The sequence below is a fragment of the Rhodnius prolixus genome, unplaced genomic scaffold (genome assembly GCF_049639745.1).
Source record: "Rhodnius prolixus isolate KJV_2025 unplaced genomic scaffold, Rpr scaffold_7, whole genome shotgun sequence".
Classification (NCBI taxonomy): domain Eukaryota; kingdom Metazoa; phylum Arthropoda; class Insecta; order Hemiptera; family Reduviidae; genus Rhodnius; species Rhodnius prolixus.
The window spans coordinates 27884745-27903619 of NW_027411582.1; the positions used below are offsets into that span (position 1 = coordinate 27884745).

General features: G+C 31.3%; 1 protein-coding gene and 1 long non-coding RNA gene across 16 annotated transcripts in view; one reads left to right on the forward strand and one right to left on the reverse strand.

The window, feature by feature from the left end:
* The window catches only part of DCX-EMAP (Doublecortin-domain-containing echinoderm-microtubule-associated protein), a 96727-nt gene extending 78408 nt beyond the window's left edge, over positions 1-18319 (forward strand). For 13 of the 15 annotated variants that reach the window (XM_074114678.1, XM_074114675.1, XM_074114679.1 and 10 more), the window contains 17 exons: positions 3886-4080; positions 4512-4628; positions 5565-5793; positions 5896-6034; positions 6663-6812; positions 6905-7076; positions 8005-8100; positions 8766-8903; positions 10452-10583; positions 10696-10824; positions 11007-11135; positions 11799-11927; positions 13488-13650; positions 13730-13912; positions 15009-15104; positions 15191-15305; positions 17168-18319. In XM_074114678.1, the coding sequence (XP_073970779.1) occupies positions 3886-4080; positions 4512-4628; positions 5565-5793; positions 5896-6034; positions 6663-6812; positions 6905-7076; positions 8005-8100; positions 8766-8903; positions 10452-10583; positions 10696-10824; positions 11007-11135; positions 11799-11927; positions 13488-13650; positions 13730-13912; positions 15009-15104; positions 15191-15305; positions 17168-17321 (2466 nt within the window). In that variant the 3' untranslated portion in view covers positions 17322-18319. The other 2 variants (XM_074114687.1, XM_074114688.1) reach the window with 2 other exon arrangements.
* LOC141447294 (uncharacterized) lies at positions 3500-11143 on the reverse strand. Its single transcript, XR_012454246.1, has 4 exons — positions 11011-11143; positions 4121-4207; positions 3918-4033; positions 3500-3620 (listed from the first exon to the last, which is right to left on the reverse strand). It is a non-coding gene; the product is annotated as an uncharacterized lncRNA (long non-coding RNA).
* Positions 18320-18875: the final 556 nt, after the last annotated feature.

Sequence of the window (18875 nt, forward strand, 5' to 3'; positions counted from 1 at the left end):
CGGGCAGTTATAAGAGGGGTGTAACTGGGCAGAACAAGAAGGAGTTAAGAATATTAAATAGTCCTGTTTTATGCTAAACTCGCATGCGAATAATTCGAGTACAGTTTTGACCTTGGGGCCTGCGCCCTTGCTGCCTTTTATTACAGAAAATGGTTTTGTTTGGTGGTGGGGAGGTGGAGGGTGGCAGCCCTTTAGCCCTTGGAGGGTCACTATTTCCCACTTCTAAAGAAAAAGGGGGATGAATACACGTATTTATTTCAGTCATGTACGAACCAGCATTCGTACTCATCTCGTTACCTGTCTTCCCGGAGGTGAGTAGATCCTCCAGACCACCTTCTGTAAATTCTACTTCTTCTTGTTCTTCTGCTTCTCTATCCACTGTTATATCAACACTGCCTCCTTTCAAAGTGGTACAGAAATATCACGCTGTTGCCGACAATAATGGATTATTTTATATGGTAACTGGATCTTTTTTTTTTTTTTGTGCTTGCGCTTTTTTTTTTCTTCTCACTTATTTATTTTACTTTATACCCGCCATCTTTAATTCAAAATGGAACTGCAAAAAAGAAATCACCTTTTCTGGTATTGTATTTTAATGTTTGCGCACCAAAAATATGTATTTTTATACTTTCAGCTTAACCTTTCTAACAGTTAGTGTAATTTTTCTAGATTTTACATATTTTGTTTTATTTTAATGGAAATGCACGTTGTGGTGCCTTGATTATAAAAATCCTGTTTTCAAACTGGTTTGTGAGTATAACTCAAAAATAAAAACAATTGCAGGTAATTATCAAAGGTTATACTTGGAGTAGGTTTCACTAGTTAAATGCGATAATAAAGTTTTGGTAAAATAACAATGATCAATCTGAATTAGCCTTGGCTCTAAGGATTTTAATTTTATTTGATATTTACTTACTTTATAGATATCTAAAACTTTTATTTGAAACATTATTTAATATGTAATGGAAATTTCCAAATTTCAAAAAAAATCTATTGATGACCATAGATGCTAATTTTTGTAAAATAGACATTTCAGTTTTTAACGATTCTTTCTCACAATGATTTTAATTTATATTTTGTGTACACACTACACATAAATATTGACTTTGATTGTAAAACATTTTTCCAAAAAATATCTTTATTTAAGCCGAGTATTTAAAGATCAATTAAAATAAAACTCTCCCATAAAATGCCCGTACAAGTAAATTAGCATGGTTCTAATATTACTTAAATATGAAATGTCGTGTTGAAAATGACCAAAATTATGAGTTGAAAGAATATGGGAATCGATGAGAAGTGTTTTACATGTTTATTTTTTTTAAACCATTTTTTTAGGTACCAATCGCAAAGGGGTTTTATTTGATTTTGGTCAATTTTTCTTTTTTAATGGAGAATATTGATTTTATAAGATTTCTTGAGGAGCTGCTAAATCACGCTTGTTTAAACAGTATCATTTATTTTATTTTATTTATTTATTTTTGTTAACATTGAACGGTTAATATTGAAGTCAACTTTGTACTTAGTACAAATTCTAAGATTAAAGATAATATAATCACTTGAATTGCGGTATAAGGAAATCGTGAGAGTCACTTTCTCTTTCTCTAGTAAGGATTTTTTCCTAGGTTATATATCTTTGTAGTATGCAATGATGGTTATCTGTGGTAAAGAATAATATATTTGCATTCCTAACTAGTCCGAGAAAATTCTCTAAAAAATGGTAACATATTGTTTCGTTTTAAGTATTTTCTGTGATTTGTTTAAAATGATGAAAAGATTAAAATAATAATTTTATTTTCATTTTTAAAAGAAATTTCTGCAATGAATTTAAACTACACATTTATTTTATTATAAAAGAATAAATAATTAAAAACACATAATTTTTTTTGTTATTATTACAATATCAATTAAGTTACAAATTTATTAGTGTACAGATAGGCATACTACGTACATATAAAGTAAAATTATACTAACTATAATCTATACATCAGTAAATTCAAACGCCAAGTATTTTAAACAACACGGAAACTTTTTTTTAAGTCCTTGAAAGTTGCATGATTTTTTCTCATGCGTAATAACCACAGTTTAATACAACCTTCTATTTTAATGGGATCAGTATTGTACGCTTTAATGTTAATAAAAAAATAAAAGTTAATAAACACATTTAAGGGCATCTAAAGGGACTGAGTGCCACCTCTCTTTTCCTATTTCATAGTCAGCCTACGGGCAGTGTTCTTTCATTGCCGAGGAAACTATCTCCTATATTCTTTCTAACAGCGATGCCACCACTGGCATCTAGAGACCTGGGGGAAATTATAGCAAAAATTTCTGTGAGAAAGCCTAGGACCTAGATAAAAGGAGAGGTTTTTTCTGAGGCCGTGAAAGATCAGGTAGACTCTTTTTGCAACAGTATTTGTAAAGCTAGAATTTTTGACGCTTAATGATTTCTAATCATGCGAGTGCACTGAATCTTCTTCTGATCCTGCGATATAGCGTCACTGAAAGGACTAGTTTTTGGTTACCTGTACATACTTAGTGGAGATTTAAGGTTATATTGTTTTCTTCGTGTGTGAACCATACTCATGTTAGTATTAGTTTCTCTGACATTTAATTTTTGGCAAAATTAGTGTACAGAAATTTATCCTAATTTTGTTTTATCAAGTTAATCAAATCTACATAATAGCAAAGATATCTTTCTAGTCATTTATATAATTATTCCCCCCTCCCTCTTTGAAAAGGAATCCCATCTTAAGACAGAGTGATTAAGTTAAATATATTATCTAGCACAAATTTATCTTTTATATCATTTTAATAATTTTTATATATTATTTACATATTTTGAAGGGCAAATTATATTTGTTTATTCATACAAACAGTTTAAGACATGCTATAGCCTTGTTCCATTGATCTGTACAACTAATATATCATTGTAATAACAGTACCTCAAAGGACGTTTCTCAAAGGTGCGTGTGAATTATATTCATACGAAATTTTTATTCATCTAATCAGAAAAGTGCGTGCACATTATTAGTACACTTCGTTCTCGCTAGAGTCAATTTTAAGAAATAACTCATTCGAATACAATGTTATATTATTTGTTAAGTTACTAGTAAACTGACTACCTCGTGTGTCACAAATAATTTACGTACTGAAATATATCGTACCTATAGTTGCACATAACAATTTCAAGATTTTTATATTTTACTGAAATATTAACGTATTTCTAGTGGTATAAGGAAAGACTGTAATTTTAATGGATCTGTATTGGTCCTGCGGTTCAAAACATCTAGATGCAATTAAGTTGTAAGCTGCATTGGTAATAACAAAAAAAGGGATTATTGTATAAAACACAGGAATACAAAACTGCTGCCAAATATTTGTGCTGTAAATTTCAAGTTTAATTTAATATACTGAGCAGATCATGTTTACAAAAAAAAAACAAACAATAATAATAATTATTCTTTAAAAAGACATTTTGATAGAAGTTTGTGAATTCAAATCATCTTATCCCAAATAAAAAACGGGGCTTTCTGTTTGTAATTCTAAAAAATTTGTTTCTTTACTTAGCGTCTTTATCCGCCTCCGTCCACGATACCTAATCGGTAGTTGGTCGTAAAGTCCATCTGAAAAAAAAAACGCCATTACTTTAGGAAGTAAAAATTCCGATAAAAGTGAAAGAAATGCCATTTTGTTTTTATTTGAAGGAGTGTTGTCCACTTGATGTATGTTGTCTAATTTTTTTAGTCTTCATCACGCTATTCTTTCTAATCATAAGGCACTCTGAAAGTTGTTTTATTTTTGACGGCGTTCTGTCTAAAATTCGTGGTACTCATAAATCTATTCAAAATTATATAGTTCTTATAGATAATAACTTGTTATATGTTATAGAATGCTAGCTATGGTGGAAAGAAAAATGGTACCTGGTATTCTGCTGCTCCTGGAGGTGGTTGGAGTAGTAAGCCCCCGTTAAGTAGAAAACAGTCTTTAGTAGACGGAGAACTCCCGCCTCCTGGTGGAGGAATCAACAAACCTAGTTCTGGAAGAGTGATCAGGATTATCAACAATTTGGATCATACTGTGCAGGTAAATATTGTCATAGCGTTTAAGAAAGTTAATACTTTACAGCATCACTAAATTTGAAAGTTGAGCAGACATTAGCTGCGTAAGAATAATTTGAATGCATTCTCGATATTTATGAGGAGATGGATTCCTGAAAAATAAAAATAAAAAACTAGTATAAAATAATGACTTTCTATTATTGAATCTCAAAGTGTTGAGAGTAAATTTGAGCAAGGGAATTACTGGGTGAAGTTACCCGAAGTACCACTTCTAGAACTAAACATTTGGTTTTTCTTTTTAAGATTTTCTAGAAAATGGCACCCTTGATTTTTCTTTAAAAAAAACTTCGTGTAGTTATTCCGCAATAGTTGTATTGCAAAATACTTGACAGATTCTTCTGTTCGTAGTTGTTGTAAAAAAAAATAATAATAAATGTATGACTTATTTTTTTTTAGTGTCGTGTGCTACTAAATCTAAGAACTTCACAGCCATTTGAAGAAGTAGTTGAAGATTTAGGCCAAGTTCTAAAGATGAACGGAGCACGCCGCATGTTTACAGTCAGTGGACAAGAGGTAACTTAACAGACATCAAAAATATAATAAAATTCAGCTGTTTTTTTTAATGTCTCATTTCTGAGCTATTTAAACGTGCCTATTTAAACGAATTTTGTTTTTCTTTATGTTTATATTACGTCATATTTTTAGAACAAATGTAACTTCCTCTAAAATTGTTAGAAAATAAAGGTTGCTTTTTAAGTAGTTGATAAAATAAATTCAATTTGCATTCCTTTCTTGTTATGTACGTTATAATATTTTTATTTACGCAAGCTAAATTCGTGTTTTATTCGCTCTTTTTTAAAACTAGTATAATCACTTTATTGCTTAAAGAAACCTACCCACTTTGAGTAGCATACAGGTTTAAATAGTAAAGAGATTATTAATTCAACTGCTATTGACAAAGAAATAGTAATAAGAAACTCCAAAGAAGTATTTTATCTCAAACCATTATATATTTATTATTTGCAGATGTCAATGTACTTTTATACCTACTAGGATTTCCAAATTTTCTTAAAATAAAGTTAAGGTGAATTTATTCACAGTGTAAGTTGTGATTATTTTCTTTATCGATGAATATTTTAGCAATAATGTACGAATTAAAAGCAATATCTTCAGTATTTCTAGCGTGATACTAAAGTTAGTGCAATTAGACAAACAAAGGTTAAAGGTGTGAACTGTTCTCACTTTAGTACTGATATGCTTTTGATTTTAGAATTCATGAATCTCAATTAGGAATTATCGTGTCAATAAAGCAACTTGCTAAGTAAAAATTTATTTTTGTTCCTAATTTTAATAAATTATATAATTACACGATTTAATTGTAAAATAAATATAAAATTATTTGTAATTAGATGGCGGATTTGAATATTAGTTTTTTTTTTAGGCACCACATTTCCTGAAGCAATTATCTAAATTGACAATATGACTTTAATTATTTCTAAAAACTTTCAGGTGAGAAGTTTTTCTCAATTAAGGAACGAATTCTCAGACGTGGATACGTTCTATTTAGGATCAGGTGGATTGATGTCACCCGTTCGCCGCAGCAGATCTAGAGGAGCGATTGCCTCAGGTCCAGTAATGGTTGAACCTTTAGTAAATGGACAAGTTAGGAGACGAGCTCGTAGCAAATCTAGGCCAAGAAATCTTTATATAGAGCCTGAAGTAGTTAGAGGGAGTACAGGTAATTGATTTTAAAACAATGGTGACTGAGTGATAATGGTCATTATTTATATACTATTATAAAATTTCAAGTTCTTGTATTGACCTTGTAATAATGTTACAGATTATACGTTACTTGAAGTTTTGAAAGAAGAACCAGTAAGATTAACAATAAAAGGCATGCGTAGAACCTTTTATCCGCCAGTACACCATCCGCCTCAAGACAATTCACCGCCCGAGAAAAGACTGATCCTTGATTGGGTGTATCCTTTGAGAAAACTTAATTTGATTTGTTTATTTATTTACATCTACTAGTGCATAATGTTTATGTGTAGTAAAAAAAAAGGCAGTTTTATGTTTTCTTTGTTTAAATTTTTGCAAAGCGCACAAGTCCAGCTTTTGTACCAAATCGTCAATATTTTTATATGTTTATTTAAAATTGAAAAGTTGCACCATTATTTAATACTTCTTCGTGTGAGAAGTAGACGTAAAAATGACAAATACATAGGGGAGTTTTCGCCTCCAAAGATAGCTCCTGGAGTTAGAGGGCATCAAATAAATGGCTTAAGAATGGGTTAAATTTAGAGTAAATGATGATTTTTATAAAATGGTAAAAAAAGATAATATTTCAAATAGTTAGCTTTAATAAGTGAATGAATAAACAAGTTATGAAATTCACACATACTTTTTGTAGAGGCCTACACTTTACAATGACGAGGTGGTGTGGAAATTTTTCCAAACTATTATTTGCAGCAAATCAAAAGTTTACTTTAGCCGAAGTAACAGTTAATTTCTCTAACTTGGTTACTTCCACCATCAGCTCATAGTAAACTCGAGTGTTGATAATTCTAATAATTTTTCAAGCAATATACTCCTTAATGATCCAAACAGTTACGGGTACCGTGGTATTGATTCTAGAAGAAATTTGTGGGTATTACCAACTAGTGAATTGTTGTACTTTGTGGCAGCAGTAGCTGTATTATACGATAGAGATGAAGAAAGCCAAAGACACTATACTGGTCACACTGAGGATATCCAATGGTATCTAAATATAATTTTTGTTCATTGTTGCATAAGCCCCGTATTTTTTTCAATTAAGTTATTTTTATTAATTTACTTTTTGTTAATCACAGTATGGATCTACACCCTTCCCGAGAAATGGTTGCATCTGGCCAAAGAGCGGGAAGAAATCGAAAAACACAAGCACATATAAGAATATGGAGTACAGAAACGTTGCTCACTTTGTACGTATTTGGTATGGGAGAATTTGAGATTGGCGTTTCGGCTGTTGCATTTTCTCAACTCGTAAGTTTGTTTTATTTTTTTCAATTTAAGTTTATAAAAAAAAATATTTTCTAAAAAAAAAACTGGCAAAGGAATCCTAGATATTTGTGAGATTATACGTCATTACTCTCGCCAATATTTCCAAGTCCAGGAAAATTACATTTTTATTCATGCGAACTAACCAAACACAAAAGTACAGTCCATTTAGGCTTATAAAATCATTGCTCTGAAGTTGTTTTGGTATTAATTCCGCCCATTATTTGTGATTTTTCTTTTTTAACATTGTCGTTCCATTAATTAAAAGGACAGAATAAGAGCCCTTTTACGATGATTAAAGTAGCAAAGACCATTTCCTCTTTACGATATCAATTATTCGATTATCAGTTATTAATAAACTAACACAAATATCTGGTCACGATAGTTGTCATCACAAATCTTTTTTTTTTTCTTACCTGCTTCCCTCCACATTGTATGTTTCAAAAAAGGAAAGGGTTTAGATAGGAAGTGGAAAACATGCAATTTGCCCATTAATTACCCATAACTTCTTTTAAAAACTTTGCATGCATTCTTGGATTATGGTGTTGTTATTTTTTTTTTATTGTTTTGGCTCTTTCAATTGTGCAACCGAAAAGTCTGTTAATTACAAGTTGTTTTGGATATATACTCGTACAAAGATCTTTTGGTTTAAGTGATATTATACTTTTACATTAAAATAAAATAATATCGAACAAATGGTTACAATTCATTTAGATTCATATTTATTCATAACGTGTTTTATCTATAATTTGCCCTTAAGTTTAAAAGTGTTTTTTCAGAATAAATTTATCGCGAATTAAAAAGTAAATAAAAAAATACCAAGGTTGATATCATTGTACTTATGATAAATTGTAATTTATTTATTATTATAAATATAATAATAATCATCATCTTAACTTCTACTTTATTTCAGAACGGTGGCAGTTACGTGCTTGCTGTTGATGGTGGCAGAGAACGAATCCTATCAGTATGGCAGTGGCAATGGGGCCATTTATTAGGCAAAGTAGCTGTAAGTTTTTTATTTTTATATTCTCAGTTAATTTTTATTAAAGTGTTTTTTTTAATAACTTTGTTCTCACAAAATTCATTTCCAACAAAATTGAAATGATTTTAAAAATAAACTATTTAAGGAAATCTTTCAAAAATAAACAATATGAAATAAAACTTGCACACCAATTTATTGAGTTGATTAAAAAAGATTGATTGCCTAGACTGAGTTATAATCAAGGTCATGCCGACTTAAGTCATACTTGGTATGACATTTATCCTTTGATTAAACCTGTACAATAGTTAATAAAATATCTTATTTTCATTGCATTATTCATTTTTGTATACTTATCTCGAATCTCCATTCAATTATTCCGTCCAGCCCTTCTACCAATTAGGTAATTTCCATTTCAAAGCATGCAAAAAGATAAGTCCTTCCTTAATAATTATTAAGAAGAAATCCCCTCTCCTCATCATCACCCATCCCTTAAAAACAAAAGAAAAGAAGCTTGTTACAATAATATTGCTGCAGTACTGGTTTTATCCTCCAAAAACATTGGATAAACAGATTGTTTATCATTTTAATGGACTGCAAATATTATAATTGTTTTTTTAAATCTTTTACAAACAATTTTATCACACTATTTTTTAATATATATTTTTTTTCTTTCCTTGTCTATCTTTTAGACGTTACAAGAAGAACTTACAGGCGCGTCTTTTCATCCACTTGATGACAATCTACTTATTACGCATGGAAAAGGGCATCTAACATTTTGGACCAGAAGAAAAGATGGATATTTCGAAAAAACTGACATTATTAAACCGGTATGTGGGGACTGAAATATCAGTTCTTTCATAATAATCTTATCTTTTGTTTTATTTATCCAAAAGAGCTTAATTCCACCTTTCATCACTGACACCTGTACTTATAATCCCAATTTTTGGATTTGTTCTAGTTTAATTTTATAAATTGGCCAGATTAGTCTCTCAGATTAGTAAATAAACTAAGAATTTATTTCAGTTTCTTTATTTTTGTAACTGAGGAACTTTTTGAATCATTCAAGATTAGGAAACGAGTCTATCTTGATTACAGAAAGCAATATTGTTTCTGTAATGTCTTTAGAGGTTAACATTCTTGAATTGGAAAATAGTTTAGGCTTAATTTGGTTTGATTCTCCGACAGTCTCTTTGCCCTTTCTCTGTTGATTTGGCACATCGACTGCCAGTCATTCATTAGCGCTTGGTTTCGTTGTAGCTTCATGAACTCAGTACTCTTCCCTCTAGTAAGTGGTGGGTGGACTGGAGATAGTTCAAATATTGATATCAGTATATGTAGTCTGAGCTCGTCAAAACATTATAGATGGCAGGGTTCACTTGTGTAGAGAGAACTTCTACTAAAGCTTGCTGAATATTGTTACAAATTACGTTCACAATTGTACAAATGAACACAGTCTCAATCCAGTGTTTTAAGCGTATGTGCACTCAACAAACTAACTTCCCTTAAGTTGCACATCATGGGATCCTGGCTTTGAAGAGACAAAAAGATCTGATATCACTGCAATGAATAAAAAAAATATCCAATACCAATTCTTTAAAAAAGTAATTTCCTCGGGAACACAAAAAAAAAACTTGTAAATAATGAGAACGTAAAACATTTAATTAGTAGATAGCGAGGGTGCAAATTTAAAGTAAGTATTGACTTTAATTGAAGTGAGTATTAACTTTTCGATCAATTTTTCTAGACTTTGACTTTACAAGCAACGATTCACTAAACCAAAATAGGTTCACCCGTTACACTCTTATTTTACGAGGGGTTAAATAATGTTTTCTAAACTTCCATTTCAGATATTTCAAGGTTTTACTACCTCATAAAGTGCATAATTATTAAATTTCTAAACAGACTTCCAAGAAGATTGAAAATCACACAGCTGAAGTGCAATTTTAAAGAAAGGCTTTTTCTGTAATTTACGATGAATTTTCCAAACGGATTCATTCCAAGCTCATCTAATTGCGTACTTAAGCGTAAATGTCAGTTTGACTTGTAATTTTTTCTTATTTTATTAATTCAACTTACACTCACGTTTAAATATGTTGGTGACTCACTAGACTTGCTACGGCAATCCTGTAATATATATGATTTGTTTTTCTAATATAATAATTTCTGATCTTTAGATGCACTTCTGCTTGTAATTTTTTCCGAGGTAGACATTGTTTATGGTTTCAATGCTTTTATCTTTCTGTTTCCTTAAGGACATGATTTTCTCCATTCTTTTTATCTCCCTAGTTCTGCCAACCATTCTACATAGAATTGACTTGTTGGAGATCTTAAGTTATTCCATCATTATACAATGAAAATATTTTGAAATATTTCAGCCTTCTAGGACGCATATAACCTGTCTTCAGTTTGAACAGGATGGAGATGTAGTTACCGCAGATGGAGATGGTTTTATTACAATTTACTCAGTTGATAGTGAGGGCGCATATTTCGTTAGAATGGAATTTGAGGTAAGTCTTGAATAGTCTTCAATAATAGTATTGAAGTGAGTGTTGACTTTTAAATTGTACAATTCTAATACCTATAATTTAAGTATATATTCAATTAAATTTATACTTTCAGGCTCACAATAAAAGTATAAGTTCGTTAATGATGCTCTCTGAAGGAACCTTACTATCAGGTGGGGAAAAGGATCGAAAAATTGTTGCATGGGATTCTCTACAAAATTATAAAAAAATCACTGAAACTAAGGTTAATAAATTGAATCTAAATGAACATTTAAATCGTAGAATGATATGTAAAAATTGTATAGATCACGTTGAAATGCATAGAATTTCCAAATATCTAAGACTTTTATTTCTTGGTCTAATTGAAACATGATTACTTGTTGCGATAACTAATGTACGAACTAAGATAACTAATAACCTGTACAGTTACCTGAAGTTGCTGGCGGTGTAAGAAGTATATACCCTCAGAGACCTGGAAGAAACGATGGAAACATTTATGTTGGTACGACCAAGAATAACATTGTGGAAGGATCGTTACAAAGAAGATTTAATCAGGTAACTATAGATTTTTTTTTTAGGCCATCAGGAGCTTTAAATTTAGAGATTTAATCAGCTGTGTTTGGTAACCATGCTACTTTTATACGTTATACTTCTTTAAATAACCACAAGTTACTGACAAAGGGCATCAACGGGAAGCCTTTTTCGGGTCGTTATGGAACGTGCAGTCGAAGCTTGGTGAATTTACGATTCAACCAGGTATTTTATGGTGAAGATTAATTTTGTCTTTGGAGTTGCATTATGATTTCATGTCTACAAATGTAAATTAAAAGTTCCGATGACAATTGAAAATGCTTAGATCCGATGTTCGAAGTTTATCTTCTTTTTTCTCTTGTCTGGCCTTGAAATACCATCTAGTCTTCACACTTCCAACTTCCTGAGGCCCTTTTTCAAATACCAAGAGTCTTGTCGTTTTTATCATTCTTTTTTCTCATCGTTCTCTTTCGTTAGCATCCAGTTTCTCAACCTTAATTAATATCCAGCCCCAATACGATCTTGTGTTGCTATTTGCCTTACCTTTGACAACTGTTTGAAGTTCCCTATCCTTCCAACTCTTAAGCTGTTACAGTATTTTAAGACAGACAGAAAATTAAGAGATTTAATTAATACTGTAATTGCTACAGTAGCAGAAAAAGATATGAATTATTTTTTATTTTCCAGGTGGTATTTGGTCATGGACGACAACTCTGGGGCCTCGCAGTACATCCTGATGATGAACTATTTGCAACGGCTGGTCATGATAAGAATATTGCTTTATGGAAAAAACACAAACTAGTATGGACAACACAGGTAATGGCATTTTATAGTCTTTTAAGAAAAAACAATTAAATCATTTGTAAGATACTATTTGTTTACTAACTACTCATTAAATGCAAGTATAGCCACTACTTAAAATCGAATTTCGCCTAGTTCGGAAAGAGTTTATTAGTTAGTATTCCGCGAGTCAAGAAAACAATTTTAGCACATGATCTCTGATAGTTTAACTTAATATATATTTATTCAAGTTGGACAGAAAAGATTCTATCGAAATACTAATCGACTTTGTGATGATTTTTCTCTCGAAAAGTTTTTCTTTGCTCAGTTTTTTCTTTGGTAAATTTATTTATGCAATCTGGCGGAAATCGTAAAGAGAAAAAAAAAATTATTACAGTTTCAAAACTCAGTAACTCAGTGCTCAGTGACTAAAGTGTTGCTATTTTCTTTTTTGCATACTTTTTACGATCACTATCGATCACAGTGGTCTTGGACGGAGATTTTTAAATTTAGGAACTGGATTTCTTAAATTCACATATTAAATAATATCCAAGTCAAGATCGGATTAGGGTATCCAGTTTAATATTCACAATACATCTAGAAATTAATGTCTAAAAGCTCCAAAGGGTGGATGTACGGGAACTGTAACTAAGAATTGCGTAGGCCCACACACTTTCATACCATCAGGAGTGCCTGGTAGTCTTAAATTTAGTATAGTTAAGTACTATATACTGCAATACAAACCAAGACGTTTCAGTCTTCTGTACGTACATCTGTTTTCTCTTATTTCAAAAAATCGTTTCGTCTGAAATAAATGTTCGTTTAGTACTAAATTCGAAAGGTGACGAAATAAAGAAAGAGAAGTTAAGAGTGACTGAATTAAACAGGCTTAGTTTGTATTGCAAAACTGTACAAATTTGCTAGACGCTAAGATATAATGAAAGGGTTTTTAGTTTTGTCTCGGTTAGGAATATATTCGGCATTTTTTCTCGGTCAGATTATATAACTATGTCTTGTATTTCTTAAGTTTTTTATTCCCACACAAATCTAATTAGGATAGGTTTAGTATGGCAGTCTATAATTTCTAAGTAAGTTTATATTAAATTTTAATCTAAAATAATTATAGAATCATTATATTAAACAATAATTCCATTATAACTAAAAGTAAAGTAGTAAAGTAATCGTCTATTTTTTCAGGCGGGGCTTAACGTCCAACTACCAATTAGGTGTCGTGGACGGAGGCGACTAGCAAACATACTTTACTGTAAAAATTTCTTTAATTAACTATTAAATAAAATCCAAGGCCTAAGACCGGGAATCGAACCCAGTACCACAATACATATTTAGCTTCGCAGGTCACGCCTCTAACCGCTCGGCTACCGTGGCGCCTCCCATTATAACTAAAATAAAATTTGTATATTATTTGTTTTAATGTTGTATCTTTTTATTTATTTATTTCTTCATATTTATACATTGCGAAAAGTTATTGAAATTGTCTCATTGTTTACAAATTTTTTGTTCTGGATCATTGATTTGTTTGTTTGTTTGTTGTTTTTTTTTCAAAAAAATTTATTCAGTGTAATTTGATTTAATAAGGTGGCACATGAGTGTATATCACTAAGTTTCCATCCTTTTGGCGTGGCATTGGCTGCTGGCTCAACTGAAGGCCATATTGTAGTTCTGAACGCAGAAGCTGGAAATATTGTAGCTACTGTCAGAGTCTGTGGATCACCATTAAATTGTCTTGGATATAATCCAGGTTGGTTTATTATTATTTTTTTATTTTTAACTAAAAGCATCTAAATGTATAACTTCCAATATTTTTTTTTCTTCCCCAGCTGGCGACATGGTAGCCATAGGTTCACAAAATGGAAGTGTTTACCTTTTCCGGGTCAGTAGAGACGGTTTTTCATATAAAAAGATCAACAAAATACGAGGAAATCAACCACTAATGCAATTAGATTGGAGTACAGACAGCAACTTCCTTCAGACTGTTACTGCGGAATATGACCTAATTTTTTGTAAGTTCTATTTAATTAGTTGTTAATTTTGTTTAAAAGCCGATAAGAAATAATACTTAAAAAGAATTATTGAAATGTATTATTTGTTTAAAGTGTTGAAAGTAGTTACTACAGAGGTTAAAACAGAAGTTACATAGCAATAAAATTTTGTACAAAATATCCTGATTTACAGAGTGCTTATTTATTATTTTTTTATTCGTGTTTGTATTAACTCAAACTTAATAGACTCCAAAACAATAGTGTTCAACTGAATTTGATTTATTTTTATCAGCTACTTAATTTGTGCATTATGATTTACTAATTTTTTTAACACGTACGTGCAAAAAACACAGAAGTCGGGTACTAAAAATTATTAGCTACCTATAAAAATTTAAATTTTCAACATAGTTCTATCCGTAACAGAAAATAGCCTTGTTTTGGTGTCATTTGCGTAACAGCATTTAGAATTTAAACATATGCAGTTTACTAGTCAATTTGTTTAGTTATTAAGCAATCAAGTATACCAAAGAACATATTCTGCTAGTAAGAAGGTCGGGGCAATATTTTAGTTTGGTAAAGGTCCATAGCATCATGCCCCGTTTAGCAAATTTTTCTTTATGTCGAAATTAAATTCAAATGAATGTTTTGAGGAATTTAGCGATTATTTTTTATCGAATATATTTTTTATCTCAATTACAAAATACCTAAGGTAAAAAAACATAACTCTTTCAAATACAATCACAAAGGCAGTGATGATATACAAACGTTCAATGACGTACAAACCTTGTAACCTCCCTGCTGAGACTGGAAATGTTAAGTAGTTGTAGTTAATGACAACTTCTCTACACCAAACATCTTAATCAACTTTTAATGACAGATGAAAGTACGAAAATAGTCAGGGGTAAAATGAACATGCATTATGTTGGACAAAATCAATGACATTACCTAGAACTGTGGACCGAACATTTTCTGAAGAAGGTTACACTATTGTAGCTGAGCCAGTTGACCTACATCTGGCCTAAAAGAACTTGAATGAATTCTGAGTTAAATGTATTATAGATTTCAAAATGATCTAGTATAACTTAACGATTTTTATGTACCAAAAAATTTATTTCAGGGGACGTTAAAACTCTAACTGCTGAAAAAAGTCCAATTGCTATGAAAGATGTGAAATGGTACACGCATAATTCTACAGTTGGTTTCTTAGTATCAGGTAACACTGGTTTTTCTTTGGTAAAATAGTTATTTATTAATTTGTTAGCCCCAGAGAAATCAGTATTTTATGAATGATTGTTTTAGGTATATGGAACAATAGATATTACCCGATGACCTCTTTGACATCAACTGTTAACAGATCTGCAGCTCATGATTTGCTTGTAACTGGCGATACTGAAGGTTACCTTAGACTCTTCAGGTAATTTTAGAATTTCTGTTTCTAAGTGAATATTATGTTCTTTTTCTATAAATGTTTCTTTGTTATAAGTCAATTTTGAATTTCGGCGGATAAAAGATATTTTGTTTTTATATTTTTGATAAGATCTCATTTATTCATAACATGAAACTTTGTTAGTCAATCAGTTTTCTCTACGTGTAAATTTTCTTAAAGATCTTAAAGGGTAAACTTTTTTCTGCACGGTAAAGAAAGATTCTATTTTAGCAACTCTGAAAAATTTAATAATTTAAAATTTTGAAAATTGTAATAAGAGAAATTATTTTGAGCTTAAAAACATTTTTTTAAAAACTAAGGGACGCGCTTATTCCACCACTAGTCTTTGTTCTTGTAGAAGTAAGTATTGCAATATAGTTTTTCCTCTACTTTATAACATGCTACTATTCAATTTCTACGGTTCCTCTGAAAAACAGCTCAAATTTTTAAAAGCCCTGTCGCCGCAATCTAACACTGCCATATACGAGGGGGTACCCAAAAAAAACCGGAATTATTTTTTAAAAGCTATTTATTTACAAATTTTTTACAGAACAACCTTATCCCCTTCAAAATACTCTCCATTACAACTAATACATTTGTCCCACCGGTGCTTCCACTGTTCGAAACATTTTTAGTAGTCATCTTTAGAAATGGCTGACAGCTCCTTCTTCGTTTTTTTCTTGACCTCTTCAATGTTGTCAAATCGGTGACCTTTCATGCCCTTTTTCTTGCGTGGAAATAAGAAAAAGTCGCACGGAGCCAGGTCAGGCGAGTAATAAGGTGCGTGGGGCAGCGGAACCATGCCATTTTTAGCCAAAAACTGTGTAACAGAGATGGCTGTGTGTGCAGGTGCATTGTCGTGGTGGAAGAACCAGTCTCCTGTTTGCCACAAATCGGGTCTTTTTTGGCGAACACTATTGCGCAATCTTTTCAAAACTTCCAAATACAAGGTTTGATTGACGGTCTGACCTGGGGGGACAAACTCTGAATGGACTACGCCTTTGGCATCAAAAAAGCAAATCAGCATTGTTTTGATGTTTGACTTGACTTGACGACATTTTTTTGGTCGGGGTGAAGATGACGTCTTCCATTGGCTCGACTGTTGCTTTGTTTCTGGGTCATAACCATAGCACCATGACTCATCACCAGTAATGACCTTTGACAGAAAGTCTGGATCAGTTTCAAGCTGTTGTTTCAAAGCACGACATGTTTCAACTCGATGTTCTTTTTGATTGTCAGTCAGAACTCGAGGAACAAACTTGGCAGCAACCCTTTTCATCCCCAAATCTTCCGTTAAAGTTCGCTGAACCGAGCTCCAAGATAACCCACTACTCTCTGACAGTTGATCAATTGTCTGTCGACGGTCTGTGAACACCAGCTCTCGAATTTTTTCAACATTTTCGTCGATTCGGGCAGTTGATGGACGTCCAGAACGAGGTTTGTCATCAATCGACATGTCGCCATTTTTAAACCGAGTAAACCACTCGTATACTTGAGTTTTTCCCATAGCGTCATCTTTGTAAGCTGTTTTCAACATTAAAACACTTTCAGCAGCATTTTTGCCGAGTAGAAAACAAAATTTCAGAGCTGCACGTTGTTCACTTAAACTTGCCATCATAAAAAACGAAAAAAGAACAAAACAGCGCTGGTAAAAACAATCACTGCAGATGAACAGAACAAGCCAGGCAGACAACACAGGCAGGACTGAACTGGCAAGGAATTGCGCTATACACGTCTAGCGGCAGAAATGCGTACTACATAAGCTCCATGCGCGGCAACGCAATTCCGGTTATTTTTGGGTACCCCCTCGTAGTTCTAAAAGTTTATCAAAATAATTTTTACTTTTACAGGTATCCGTGTATTAGTCCTAAAGCAGAGTATAATGAAGAAAAAGTATACAGTTTAGCAATAGCAGCAGCAAGATTCTTGTTCAACGATCGAAATGTGGCCACTGTCGGAGGTTCTGATGCTTCTTTGATGTTGTGGGAAGTGGTAGATGAATGAGTGATGCTTCATTGGACTTTGGAAATGCGACCAGAGTCCCCATTTAGTGAAAATTAAAATATATATATATACATATATCGCAAGTAACTAACAACTTCTGTGCTATTTACAAAAATTATCTTGATTAATCGTCAATGTGAGTTACCCCCTTTTTTAAAGAGAAATCAATGTTAAAGTTATCTGTTCTCTAAATTAATGGTTTATAATTCCAAGTAACTGCCATTTAAAAAAAATAATTCTATAAACCACTTATTAATTCAAGTAAATTTTGTAGAATATTAAATTTAAAAAAAGTAAAACCAAAATTTAAGATAGTCTAGTTTGTTAAAGAGAAGTAATAGTCTTTTCTTATCAAATTATGTATAAAAATTAATTTTTACAAAATAATGTGTACAGTAATTATTAAAAAATAAAGCTTTTTATTTTCTAAAACAAATACAATTAATCTTTAAAAATGTACAAAAATATATAATTACGGATTTTTATCACTTTATATTGTTATTTGAAAATGTATTTTTTTAAAAAAATGGAGCTTTAAAAAACAAATTGCTTTCTGCATTCTGTAGGCACCTTCAAATTTTTAATTTAAATAATTTTTTTTTTTTAATAAATCTTATAAATATTGTAAATATATATTTTATCTGAAATTAGAAATAGATTGACTGTACGAGCACTAGGCAAAATTTTATTCATTAAGATTCAGGGTATAACTAAATTTTTATCTAATCTCTTATTGTGGATTAACTGTTCAAATATAAAGAAAAATTAAATTGTATCATTTTGATAAAGTTAATAATTTGTTAATGAAAAAGTAACTTATACACAGTATAATTTTCAATTAAATTAATAAATTCTGATATTTAATTTATTTTTGTGGAAAAAGAATTGTGCTCAAAATATAACAGTAACAAAATAATATAAGAGTTATATTATTGTTTACTTAAATTAATGCTATATACCGCAGAAATAAAAGACATTAACCCTCATTGATCTTTTTTGTTACCTGCTGTTCTAGTCTGTTAACAGCTGTTAGGTTAGGCTGCTGCGTTTCTCAGCATCCAGAGCTTAACTTTCTACGATTTTTCTCCCTAAATTTAATTAGTTCAATTATGCTTAGCCTTGAGATAAGCATTCCAATAACTCTTTACTTCTATTGTCTGAAATGGTCAGAAAGTTAATTTATAATTTTAGTAGAATTAAGCAGTAGAACTAAAATTATCGCGCATCTACTTCTTGTCTTTTTTTATTTTTGTAAAAATATAACTAAACGAGACTAACCTTAAGCAAACCACCTTATCAACCAACTGGAGAAATATTAAGGCCAATGCTAGTCTATTTTATAAAATAAGAAGTAGTTCTTTTTCTTCGACTTCAATGTGTACAACAGAATTTTCTTTTTCAGGTACACATCAACCAGCTACTTTGGAAATAAACAACACATTAGTTAGAAAATTAAAGTTATATCAAAATTAAAGTTTATAATTTGCTTTTTAGTTAGGGTTTTCAGCTACACATCAACCAGCCAGCCACTCTTTAGTGCATGACAAAATGACA